The sequence below is a fragment of the Eumetopias jubatus genome, unplaced genomic scaffold (assembly GCF_037043125.1).
Source record: "Eumetopias jubatus isolate StellerSeaLion01/CBP00866 unplaced genomic scaffold, mEumJub1_p1.0 scaffold_12, whole genome shotgun sequence".
In the NCBI taxonomy this organism is placed as follows: domain Eukaryota; kingdom Metazoa; phylum Chordata; class Mammalia; order Carnivora; family Otariidae; genus Eumetopias; species Eumetopias jubatus.
Window position 1 is genome coordinate 41,766,261 of NW_028274818.1, and position 12,532 is coordinate 41,778,792.

The 12,532-nt window shown below is 40.2% G+C and overlaps 1 protein-coding gene across 4 annotated transcripts in view; it reads right to left on the minus strand.

The window, feature by feature from the left end:
- STX6 (syntaxin 6) overlaps positions 1-12,532 on the minus strand; it is a 49,566-nt gene that overhangs the window by 28,232 nt on the left and 8,802 nt on the right. For all 4 annotated transcript variants that reach the window (XM_028121514.2, XM_028121510.2, XM_028121513.2 and 1 more), the window contains exon 2: positions 1,304-1,473. In XM_028121514.2, the coding sequence (XP_027977315.1) occupies positions 1,304-1,473 (170 nt within the window). The remainder of the gene's footprint in view (positions 1-1,303; positions 1,474-12,532) is intronic.

The following is a 12,532-nucleotide window of genomic DNA, read 5'->3' on the forward strand; positions in this document are numbered from 1 at the left end:
CAGGGTCCTGGGATCAAGTCCCGCATCGGGCTCCCTGCTCCTTGGGAGCCTGCTTTTCCCTCTGCCTCTCTCTCTGTCTCTCATGAATAAATAAAATCTTTAAAAAAAAAATACTACTGCACACTTAACAGACTACCGTATAGTGTAGACATAACTTTTATATGCACCAGGAAACCCTAAAAATTCACTTGAGTCGCTTTACTGAGACCACGATACTCCCCTTACTGTGCTGGTCTGGAACCGAACCACAGTATCTCCAAGGTGTGCGTGTATCTGTTAACACCTGTCTTCTTTCTCTCACAATTTCTGTCTCCCCAATCTTCTTCTCTTTCCTCTATCTCAAGCTATCTCCCTGTACCTGTGTTTTTGATCCCATCTTCTCACACATTTTGTTCCACTAATTTTTAACAATATACTTTTTAAAATAATTTAAAAGGTACCCAGCGTCATATGATGAATAGAAATATTATAAACAGATTATGACCTCCACTTATTAACCTGCATATGAACCTGAAAAGCTGGTTTCCTAGATCACTCTTACAGAGAGAACAAGAGAGAACTGAGAACATGCAACTGGCATATCTTCAAAATTTTTGATTAACTGGAATTTTTCCAGCTGAAAAAAGGCCATCATTCTCTGGTTCGCCAGTCAGGTCAGTGGACCTCCCATCAACAGCATGACTTAACAGACAGATCTGCTTTGACTAAATGCAGTTTCATGGTACAAAATGCTCTCTGATGGACACTGGCGTTGTAACACATCACTTCTTGAACAGGAAAAAGACAGTCTACAAAAGGATTTTCTTTTGATTTCTAATTAACCATGTAGGACACTGGTCTGTATACACCTCTATGGAATAGTGACTAACACTCACAGAAGCTCACTGCGTGTCAGGCCCCACACTTACCTGCTCAACTTTCAACAACCCTATGAGATAGTAACTACTGTTATCTTAACTTTCTACAGAAGAGGAAACTGAAGCAGAGAGCAAGGTGCCCAAAGTCACAAAGTTAGTAACTGGTGTAGCCAGGACTTGAACACACGGTCTGCCTTCAGGGTCTGAGCTTATAACCACTGCACCACACTGTCTCCACGTTGCCGGGTTTATCATGCACTGTAGAAGAAGGTGGCCCCTACCCCTTAGCTTACTGGGCAATTATTTCAAGTGTGTCATGGTACAAATAAAAGCAGTATCAATCATTATAAAAGGAAATATCTTCATGATGTACTTGAGAAATCAGGATAAAAACATGTTCACTTTTCTGTTGACCCCAAAGGCATAGGCACCATAGAAAAGGATATTGATGGTCTCGTCAAGGTCCTCGAGATCCCACTCTATGCTCCGGAGGTTGTTTCTCAGCTCGTTGGTGGTCCAGTCGATTTCTTCCCTCGTTGCTGTGGAAGGATCCTGGAGGAGCTCTGTCCATCTCTGAAATAATCCCTGGGCAGTGTTGACTGCTTTCTGTACCTCTCTGTAATCAAGGTGAGGGGAAAGGACTGAAATCGCAGACAACATGTTCCAGGAACAAGTTAACTACTGCCTAAGTTAACACTTGTGATCACATACCATCTTCAGCAAACTACCATTCCCGAAAGTGTTTTTAGATCTTTATAGAAGGCTCTTTGCAAACAAATATCAAAGTTTATTTATTTTTTTTTAAAGATTTTATTTATTTATTTGAGAGAGAGAGAATGAGAGATGGAGAGCACGAGAGGGAAGAGGGTCAGAGGGAGAGGCAGACTCCCCGCCAAGCAGGGAGCCCGATGCGGGACTCGATCCCGAGACTCCAGGATCATGACCTGAGCCGAAGGCAGTCGCTCAACCGACTGAGCCACCCAGGCACCCCAATATCAAAGTTTAAACCTTTAAAAATAACAGTATTATGTTCTCAGCTGATTTTGGAATAAAATAGTCACTATTTAAATAGCTGTATCAGGTTTATCTGAGGAACAAAATTTAATCTTTCTCTGAACAGCCTATACTTAAAAGTCATATAAGCAGCAATCCTACAAATTAAAGTGCCATTAACATTCACACATGCTGCCATTTGGTGTGATAGTAATTTATACTCACATGTACAAGTCCTAACACAGCTTTCCTTTTCTTGGGGTGGGGGAGAGGGGTGGTGAGGGTAAAAAGGGTTGAGGAAGGGTTACTCATGCAGCTAAGTCTTTCAGAAGAGAGGTATTTTAATCTGAGAGTTTAAAAAATTTTTTTGAATTCCAGTATAGTTAACAGAGTGTTATGTGAGTTTCAGGTGTACAATATAGTGGTTCAACAATTTCATACATTACTCAGTGCTCATCATGATAAGTGCACTCTTAATTCCCTTCACCTATTTCCCCCACCTCCCCACCCCTCTCCCCCTCCGGTAACCATCAGTTTGTTCTCTATAGTAAAGAGTCTGTTTCTTGGTTTGTCTTTTTCTTTTTTTTTTTTTTTTTAACTTTGCTCATTTGTTTTGTTTCTTAAATTCCATATATGAGTGAAATCATATATTTGTCTTTCTCCAGCTGACTTATTTCATTTAGCATTATACCCTCTAGCTCCTTCCATGTTGTTCCCAAAGGCAAGATTTCATTTCTTTTTATGGCTACATAATATTCCATTGTATATATATATATACAGCACTTCTCCTTTATCCATTTATCTATCAATGGACACTCGGGCTGCTCTCATATTTGGCTTTCATTCACTGGCTGCTTACAATTTTCATATTGTAAATAATGCTGCAATAAACATAGGGGTGCATGTATCTCTTTAAATTAATGTATTTGTATTTTTTGGGTAAATACCCAGTAGTGTGATTCCTGGATCGTAGGGCAGTTCTGTTTTTAACTTTTTGAGGAACCACTATACTGTTTTCCACAGTGGCTGCACCAATTTGCACTCCCACCAACAATGCACAGAGGGTTCTTATTTCTCTGCATTCTCGCTAACACCTGTTGTTTCTTGCATTTTTGGTTTTAGCTATTCTGACAGGTGTGAGGTGATATCTCATTGTAATTTTGATTTGAGTGTAGTTCAAAGATTTGATTGCAGTTTTGATCTGGATAATTATGAGTGATGCTGAACAGCTCTTCATGTGTCTGCTGGCCATCCATTCATATGTCTTCTTCGGAGAAATGCCTGCTCATGTCTTCTGCCCATTTTTTAATTGGATTATTTGTTTTTTGGGTGTTGAGCTGTATCAGTTCCTTATATATTTTGGATACTAACCCTTTATCAGAGCTGTCATTTGCAAATACTTCTCCCATTGAGTAGCTTGTCTTTAATCTGAGACATTTTTAAATCCAAAATCTCATTAGAAGATTTCCTAATATTATTAGTTTTAAATATAAATATGTATAATATATACATATAGCAAATGAATATGTTTCTTGTTTAGAGAGTGAAACTAGGCCATTAAGTGCTATGATTTAGAATGCTTTCAAATTAGATATGGTCACAAAGTTTTAAAAATTTTCCCCACTTCCACTCTCATGGATTGTAAGAACAAATATTGTTAAAATGTCTATACTACCCAAAGCAATCTACACATTTAATGGTATCTATCAAAATACAAACAGCATTTTTCAGAGCTAGAACAATCCTAAAATGTATGGAACCACAAAAGACCCCATATAGCCAAAGCAATTTTGAAAATGATAAGCAAAGCTGGAGGCTTCACAATTCTGGACTTCAAGCTCTATTACAAAGCTGTACTCATCAAAACAGTATGGTACTGGCACAAAAACAGACACATAGATCAATGAAACAGAATAGAAAACCCAAAATGGACCCACACCCATATAGCCAATTAATCTTCGACAAAGCAGGAAAGAATATCCAATGGAAAAAAGTCTCTTCAACAAATGGTGTTGGGAAAACTGGACAGCCACATGCAGAAGAATGAAACCAGACCACTTTCTTACACTATACAAAAAAATAAATCCAAAATGGATGAAAGACCTAAATTTGAGACAGGAAACCATCAAAATCCTAGAGGAGAACACAGGCAGCAACCTCTTTGACACTGGCCAGAGCAACTTTTTACTAGATGTCTCCTGAGGCAACAGAAGCAAAAGCAAAAATAAACTATTGGGACTTTATGAAAATAAAAAGCTTCTGCACAGCAAAGGAAACAATCAACAGAACTAAAAGGCAGCCACCTCCATGGGAGGAGGTATTTGCAAGTGATATATCTGATATAGGGTTAGTATCCAAAACCTATAAAGAACTTATCAGGCGCACCTGGGTGGCTCAGTCAGTTAAGTGTCTGCCTTCAGCTCAGGTCATGATCTCAGTCCTGTGATTGAGCCCCACATCGGCCTCCCTGCTCAGCAGGGAGTCTACTTCTTCCTCTGCCTCTGCCCCCAATTCATGTATGTGTTCTCGTGCGCTCTCTCTCAAGTAAATAAATAAAATCTTAAAAAAAAAAAAAACAACTTATCCAACTCAACACCCCCAAAAACAAATAATCCAGTTAAGAAATGGGCAGAAGACACGAATAAACATTTTTCCAGAGAAGACATACAGATGGCTAACAGACACATGAAAAGATGCTTAACATCACTCATCATCAGGAAAATACATCAAAACTACAATGAGATATCACCTCACACCAGTCAGAATGGCTAAAATTAACACCACGGGAAACAACAAATGTTGGCAAGGATGCAGAGAAAGGGGAACCCTCTTACACTGTTGGTGGGAATGCAAGCAGGTGCAGCCACTCTGGAAATAGTATGGAGGTTCCTCAAAAAAAGTTAAAAATAGAACTACCCTATGACCCAGCAATTGCACTACTAGGTACTTACCCAAAGGATACAAAAATATCAATTCAAAGGGTTACATGCACCCGATGTTTTCAGCAGCATTATCAACAATAGCCAAATTATGGAAAGAGCCCAAGTGTCCATCAACTGATGAATGGATAAAGATGTGGTATGTGTGTGTACATATGTATGTACAACACACACACACACACACACACACACACACACACACACACAGGAATATTACACAGCCATAAAAAAGAATGAAGTCTTGCCATTTGACATGGGTGGAGCTAGAGAATGCTAAGCAAAGTCAGTCAGAGAAAGACAAATACCGTATGATTTCACTCATGTGGAATTTAAGAAACAAAGGAACTTTGGCACGGGGTGTGGGGGAAGAGAGGAAAACCAAGAAACAGACTGTCAACTGTTCAGAACAAATTGATGGTTACCAGAGGGGAGATGTGGGAGAAGGCGATTTGGGTTGAATAGGTGATGGGGATGACGGAGAGCACTTGTTGTGATGAGCAGTGGGTGTGATATGGAAGTGCTGACTCACTAAATTCTACACCTGAAACTCCTATTACATTGTATGTTAAACAACTGAAATTTAAATTAAAACTTGGAAAAATAAATAAATAAATAAAAGTGATAACACATTAAAAAAAAGACCAACCACTTCTGAGGTAGCATTCTGTACTGGTGTAGTGAGAATGACACTATAACTTTTCAGAAGTGCAAATAAAGATAGACACAGAAGAGAAAAAACGAAAAACAAAAAAAATTGGTTGCCTAACAATGGGCCAATATCCACAATTTAAATGTTATAATTGAGTATTACTGCATATAAAAGCCAGTAAGGAATCATTTTATAATTATACGGTCTCTAGTATACAAAGATTATAATCATGCACCTAAACGAAGAGATCTGTTTTGATCCTTCAATGACTTCTTAACCAATTCTTCCGGGTATTCACTCAGGGTGTTTGCTGCCTATAACTTTAAGACGGAAACTGCACGCATTCTATTCCCTCTGACAGGTTTTTTTTTTTTTAAGATCTTATTTATTTTTTTGACAGAGAGAGAGAGCAAGAGAGAGAGAAGCAGGCTTCCTGCTGAGTAGGGAGCCTCATGTGGGGCTCGATCCCAGGACCCTGGGATCATGACCTGAGCCAAAGGCAGACCCTTAACAACTGAGCCACCGAGGCACCCCTCCCTCTGACAGTTTAAATACCAGAAGATAAAGCACTAGCAAAATGAAGAAAGGTGACTTACAATACTATTTCTGTTAGAAAATACCCATGAGAGCTAAAAAGTGTCAAAACAGAGAATATAGCTATGGGGCCAGGCTGAATATATCACTGACCTATATGGCCAACAGGACATCTCCCCAGGTCTGTTTAATACCCAGTTTATGGGTTAGCAGAGTCCTCTCATTGTTCCTCGCATACCAGCCGTATACTTTCAGTGTTAATGAGAAACTCTATTTAACATAAAAAGGGGAGGAGCTAAATACATGGTTTTACTTTCTCGTAAGGTTTCTGGCTGATTTGGTGGAGAAAGAGGTACACATCTTCCCATAATACCAGGTACTTGGTTTACTTCTAAGTGTTGAATATCACCCATGATAACAGAAGACAGGATTAAAGAGGTTATCTACAATATCTCATTTTAAAGAAGATAAAAATTAGGGGTGCCTGGGTGGCTCAGTCGGTTAGGCCTCTGCCTTTGGCTCGGGTCATGACCCCGGGGTCCTGGGATCGAGTCCTGCATCGGGCTCCTTGTTCAGTGGGGGCCTGCTTCTTCCTCTGCCTGCCGTTTCCCCTGCTTGTGCATGCTCTCTCTTGCTGACAAATAAATAAATAAAATATTTTTTAAAAATAAAAATAAAGAATATAAAAACTAGCAATTCTGTAAAGTACATATAAATTCCCTTTTGAAAATGAGAAGCCTTAAACCAAGGAAGACTCAGGGCATACCACATTCTCCATCCCCAGAACACAACCATATGCTCAAATTAAATTCTCTTAAGTAGCAATCCATACACTTTTTTGATCTCAGAGCTTCTATGCACTCTTCAGAATTACTGAAGACCCCAAAGAACTTAGATTGATGTGGGCTATTTATCTATTCCCATTTACCATATCAGAATTTCAAACAGATGTTTAAAAAGTATTTAGCAAGTAATCAAATATAGTGAACTTGCTACATGTTAACATTTTTGCAAAATAAAACTTCTAAAACAAAAAAAATTACCATTTCACATGCTTGCAGATCTCTTTAATATCTGGTTTAACAGAAGACAGCTGGATTCTCATATCTCCTTCTACATTCAGTCTGTTGACATGTTTTGTTGAAATATACAAGGAAAATCCAGCCTCATACAGATAGATGGAAAAGGGAGTATTTTAATAGCCTGTTTAGATAATTGTGCATATTCTTTTTTTTTTTTAAGATTTTAGTTATTTATTTGACAGAGAGAGACACAGCGAGAAAGGGAGCACAAGCAGAGGGCAGTGGGAGAGGGAGAAGCAGGCTTCCCGCGGAGCAGGGAGCCTGATGCGGAGCTCGATCCCAGGACCCTGGGATCATGACCTGAGCCGAAGGCAGAGGCTTAACGACTGAGTCACCCAGGCGCCCCTAGATAATTGTGCATATTCTTTTTTGACCCTATACCAAAACTCAACAAAGTGGCAGTTTCTTAAAGGTTAGTTGCAATGTGGAACCTGAAACTGTATCAAAGGCTTTTTGAACTCTTCTATACATTACAGTCCATTGCCATACCTTGTATTTTACATGGATCTTTTACCTACCCATGTTTGATTTTATTACATATACTGGTCATCTGGAAAGTATTAGTTTACTGAGTACCACAGGTCTTGCAAATGCTGACTCTTTTCACTACCCAATATTCCAAATCATATAATATCACCACCAGTCTCATCAGAGACTTAACTATTGGGAACCAGTAAGATGATAGGAATTTAAAAAATTCTACTTAAAAAAAAAGGCTCTAATTTTATCATCAGCAGAAAAACTATCAACTGTTTTCTAGTAAGTGACAGGTTCACTTTCTTCATTTTTGAGAAAATATCTCAAGTACTTTTTAGATAATTTTGAAATTTGAGAACATGGGCAAGTCTCAATAGTCAGTTTGCCAGGCATTCTTTCAAGTAAAAATGAGAGTCTGTGGAGGATAAAAAAATAAGCTATTTCAGCTAGTAACTCAATCACAAATTGCTTTTCCTGGAGACAGCCATCTTATTTCACAATATAGCCAAAGTGCTTTGGCATACTCTCAGTTTGTCACGTAGAATAGTAAAATGTGTACTAAGGCTGGGAGAAAACATGTATGAATTACATAACTGATCAATGTCTTTTATTTAGAATATAATTTTTGAAAAAACTCTCAAAACTTAGCAAGAAAACAAACCCAATTAAGAAATGGGGGTGGGGGTGGGTAAAGGAAACAGGCAAAAGATGTGAATATCACTTCACCAAAGATGACATACAGATGATAGCTAAGCACACAAGATGTCCAATACCATTAGTTATTAGAAAAAATGCAAATCAAATCCACAATGAGATACCACTACAAACTGAGAATGGCTTAATACAAATGACTGACAATGCCGAAGGGCTGACCAGGTGGTAGAGTAACTGCAACTCCCATGCACTTCTAATGGGAATGCAAAATGGTACAACCACTTTGGAAAATAATGTGCCTCTTTCTTAAACATGTTTACCATATGACCCAACAATCTCACTTCTAGGTGACATGAAAACTTATGTTCACATAACCACCTGCAAATTCTTATAGCAGCTTTAGTCATAACTGCCAAACATTGAAAACCACAACCCCTCAAGCAACAGTGATTAACCTGACAAGACCTCCGGCCAGCCCAGACCAGTTTGAGTGTAAGCCCCAACTCAAGCCTGCGCAGATGGGACCATGGAGTGACTTCTAGAACGACCAACAACTACCTTTGCCTCATTATATTATTAAATTCTCTGCCCGAGGAGAATAAGCCTCATTTACATAACATAAAATGTACGCATAGGCATATTTCCTGAAGGCACATTGTGACCTTCCACCCACCTCTACATATGACAAGGCTCTCCTTTTTAAATATTCACACTAACCCTAAATAAAAGGAACCCACCCACACTTGCTCAGGAGTCACAGCTTTGGAAGTTATTCCCCGTGATCTCCTTATTTGCTGCAAATAGTTTCCTTTGTGCTACAACTCACCTGGCGTAGTATTTTTTTATTTAATTTTATTTAAATTCAATTAATTAACATATAGTGTATTATTAGTTTCAGAGATAGAGGTCAGTGATTCATCAGTTGTATATAACACCCAGCGCTCATCACATCACCTGGTGTAGTTTTTACCTGTGACTCACCAAGGAGCAAAGTCACGTTAGTTCAGCTACAAAGGGACACAGAGAAACAAACCTTTAGGGGGGATGGATCTGTCCTATATCTTATTTGTGGAGGTGGTGGTTACACACAACTGTATCCATTTGTCAAATTTTGAAGAACTGTACACTAAAAATTAGGATCAATTTTACTGTAGGTAAACTATAACCCTAAAAATAAAGTGTCTTTGAGGATCAAGATTTGATACAATTTTTACTGTTTCAATGAAGAACATTTTTAAGGGAGTATGACTTTTTTTTCCTCTTCACCGTGAGAGAGGAACAGTGACTACTGGTACAGTTTTTGGTGCCACTGCCTTGACCTAGGCTAAGGCACCGGCACTTTTACCTGCCATAGCTTTTTGCATCATTGTGTAAATGTCAGCACCATGGAAAAACAAACAACATCTGAGCTATTATGAACAGCATTTTAGGTTAAGGGACTCTTCTGTGAAAGGGACAAGAACCCCTTGATATCCAAGGACCACACTTTCATAACCACAACTTCTGAGAGTTGATAGTCAGACTTGAGGGGGAGGGGCACGTGGATGGATTCAATTCTAGTAGCACAGAGTGAAATCAAGGAGGCCTTAAGCATGTTCTGAAGAAGACATCAAAGCGATGGCAGGAATCAGAAAAATGCCGCAAAGCAATCCCAGGATAACATTCAACACCCCACAGACCCGGCCAGTAACCTGGCTTATTCCACTCTCAATCTCTTATTTTTTAAGAGGTTTTCAGTTAGTGGCACAGACATAAGAAAGGCAAAGTAATCATTATTTTGCAGTTCTGAGATAAACATTTCAAGGAATTACGAAAGTGGAACTATCAGCAATGGTTCAAATCTCGAAAAGCCAGAACCTGCAGTGTGTCACGGAATCCTATTTTAACAGCAGCTTGTGGGGTCCCTCAAAGTTTAAAACACTTCCCAACTTCATTTCAGCTTAGTGCTAGCCTGAAAAAGAAGGCATGAAAGCAGAGTAGAAAACATCATGTGTCACAAACAAATCCCTTTTTAAGCCAAATATTAATGGTAACCAGAATTTTCAAGAGAACTTGGGATTTCTGGTCAGTTTCAAGAGCCACAAGCCACACCTAGTAAGTGTGAGACTCTAGTCAGACAACTCATTCAATTAGGAACCATTTGTAAATATCTGGAACTGAATATTTTACAATCATGAGGCATTCCAAGTAAATCAGTTAACAGGACAGAGGAGAACAACAACAAAAAGACAGGGGAATATATAATAGTGTCATCTGTTTGAGATTTGTGAGGGTTTTAACAAGAGAAGGAAAAGAGCCCACGGAGTTTTCTTCACACCACTCTCTCAGGAAGGGCAAGGGAGTTGCTTCTGTAACAAGTGGCTAGTTACGCACTTCCCACACACACACATATCCAGCACTGCCGGCTCGCACAGCCCATGTGAGCGCAGCACCCGGACCAGACAGCAGCAGCTGCTAACTCCTTAGGCAACAGAGATCCACGTTTGTGTATAGTCTCCAGAAAGGTTAAAATCACAAAACACTGATTTCCTTTTCCTGTGAAGTCTGGTTTACTTATTTGAGGTTTTTCTTTCAACTATGTGAAGGGAATGACTGAAGTCTGACGCCCAGAACTTACCACGAGGGGCCAGGTATACCTTGAATTTTTGGAGCTCTTCAGCTTAGCAAACTTCTTGGTTAACCATCTGCTCACCAACAGCTCTGGGAATCCTGTCTGGCACCATTTCACCACAAACTTCCTAATTACTTTCCTAGGAAGTACAAGTTTAGCTCCAAAGAAGGTCCCCACAACAGTCAAACAGATTTTCTGCTGCCACATCTGTTAACAGATGTTTCCAAAGTCAGTTCTGTCTTACACAGCTCATGGGCAACAAGAGTCAGTGTTGGAAAATGCTAGGGATGAAGATCTTCCACCTTGCTGTCTACCAAATGGTCTATCAAAATCAGGGACCTGTCATATCCTCATGGGTTAAACTGCACGAACACCAGAATGAAGGTCCCTCACTGCAATCCGCCTCAATGCCCAAGGAACTACTGGTAAGCAACTGTCAAAAATGAGAACACAGTCCACATCTTTGAAGAATGTATCTTTTGGGAAAAATGAAGTCAACAAAGCTTTCAAAACCAGATTACTCCATTCATTATAAATAAAAAGTTGACACTGTCAGAACTAACCTAGTTTGTTTCTGAAGCCAGCCAAACACTAACCCTCTGTCATTGCTAGCTGAGCCTCTACCGTCCAACAGTCTAGTCTGTTCCACCATGGGGAAGGGCCCACCATCCCAACAACCAACCTCCAGGGCTAAAGGCAACCCATCTAGATGTCCATAAAAATCTCCACGTATTCTTATCTAGATCTTGCCAAGTTTCTCAGTAAAGCCAGAGGAAGGATTATCTCAGCCATTAGGGAGCTTTGGTTTTGCAGAATCTGCCATTCAGCTATGCCAACAAGTTGCAGAATAAATGTAGCTGCAACTCCGTCAGCCTTCTGATTTCTCATTTCTTCTTTGATCATGCTGACAGACTCTGAATTGGCATCTGTCCCAGTTACTGTGGTTGTGTAACAACCACCCCAAAACATAGTGGAGAAAAACAAGCATTTATTATGCCCATGGACTGTGCGGGTCAGGAGATCGTGCCGGACACAGAAGAGATGGCTGGTCCCTGCTCCACAGTGTCTGGGGCTGCAAAAACATAGGCTCCTCAGTAGTGTCTCTGTGTCTGTGTCTCTCCACATGATCTCCCTAGCAGAGCAGCTTGGGTGGAGCTGGACTTCTTCCTTGTTCGTTCCGGACACGCCAGCCTCGAGTCCCCAGTCAGGAAGATGCAGGTGCAAGCTGTATCGGCAGTCTTTTAGGACTCAAACTTCGGGAGTCAAGCAGTGTCATTTCCGCATTCTGTCAGGTGAGACAATTATAAAGGTCTGCCCAGGTCCCAGGGAAAGGAACGAGGAGGCCAGCTTGCTAGAAGAACGCCAGCTTCACAATTTAAGAAAAGCAAACGGGGCAGGATATACACTGGGGTGGCCAGTATATATGGAAAAAGACAATCGGCCCAAGACCAGTATCTGGCGCAGGCAGCGCTCATCCTGCATGACCCTTTACAGAGAGGTTCCTGTTTCGTCAATATACTGAGAGGCTAGGAAAGGCAGATGGTTTCCATTCTCGTAATGAAACCTGAAAAACCCAGGCTGTGTGAGCCTCTGCAACCATATCCCCCTCCCGCCCCCTTATCCTACCAACCTTGTTCCACCACCAATCCCTCGTGCTTGGTAAGGGAGGAACTCTTGTTACTGCTCGACTTCCATACTCACATCTTCTGTATTTAAGGGGAAAACCATACACACTC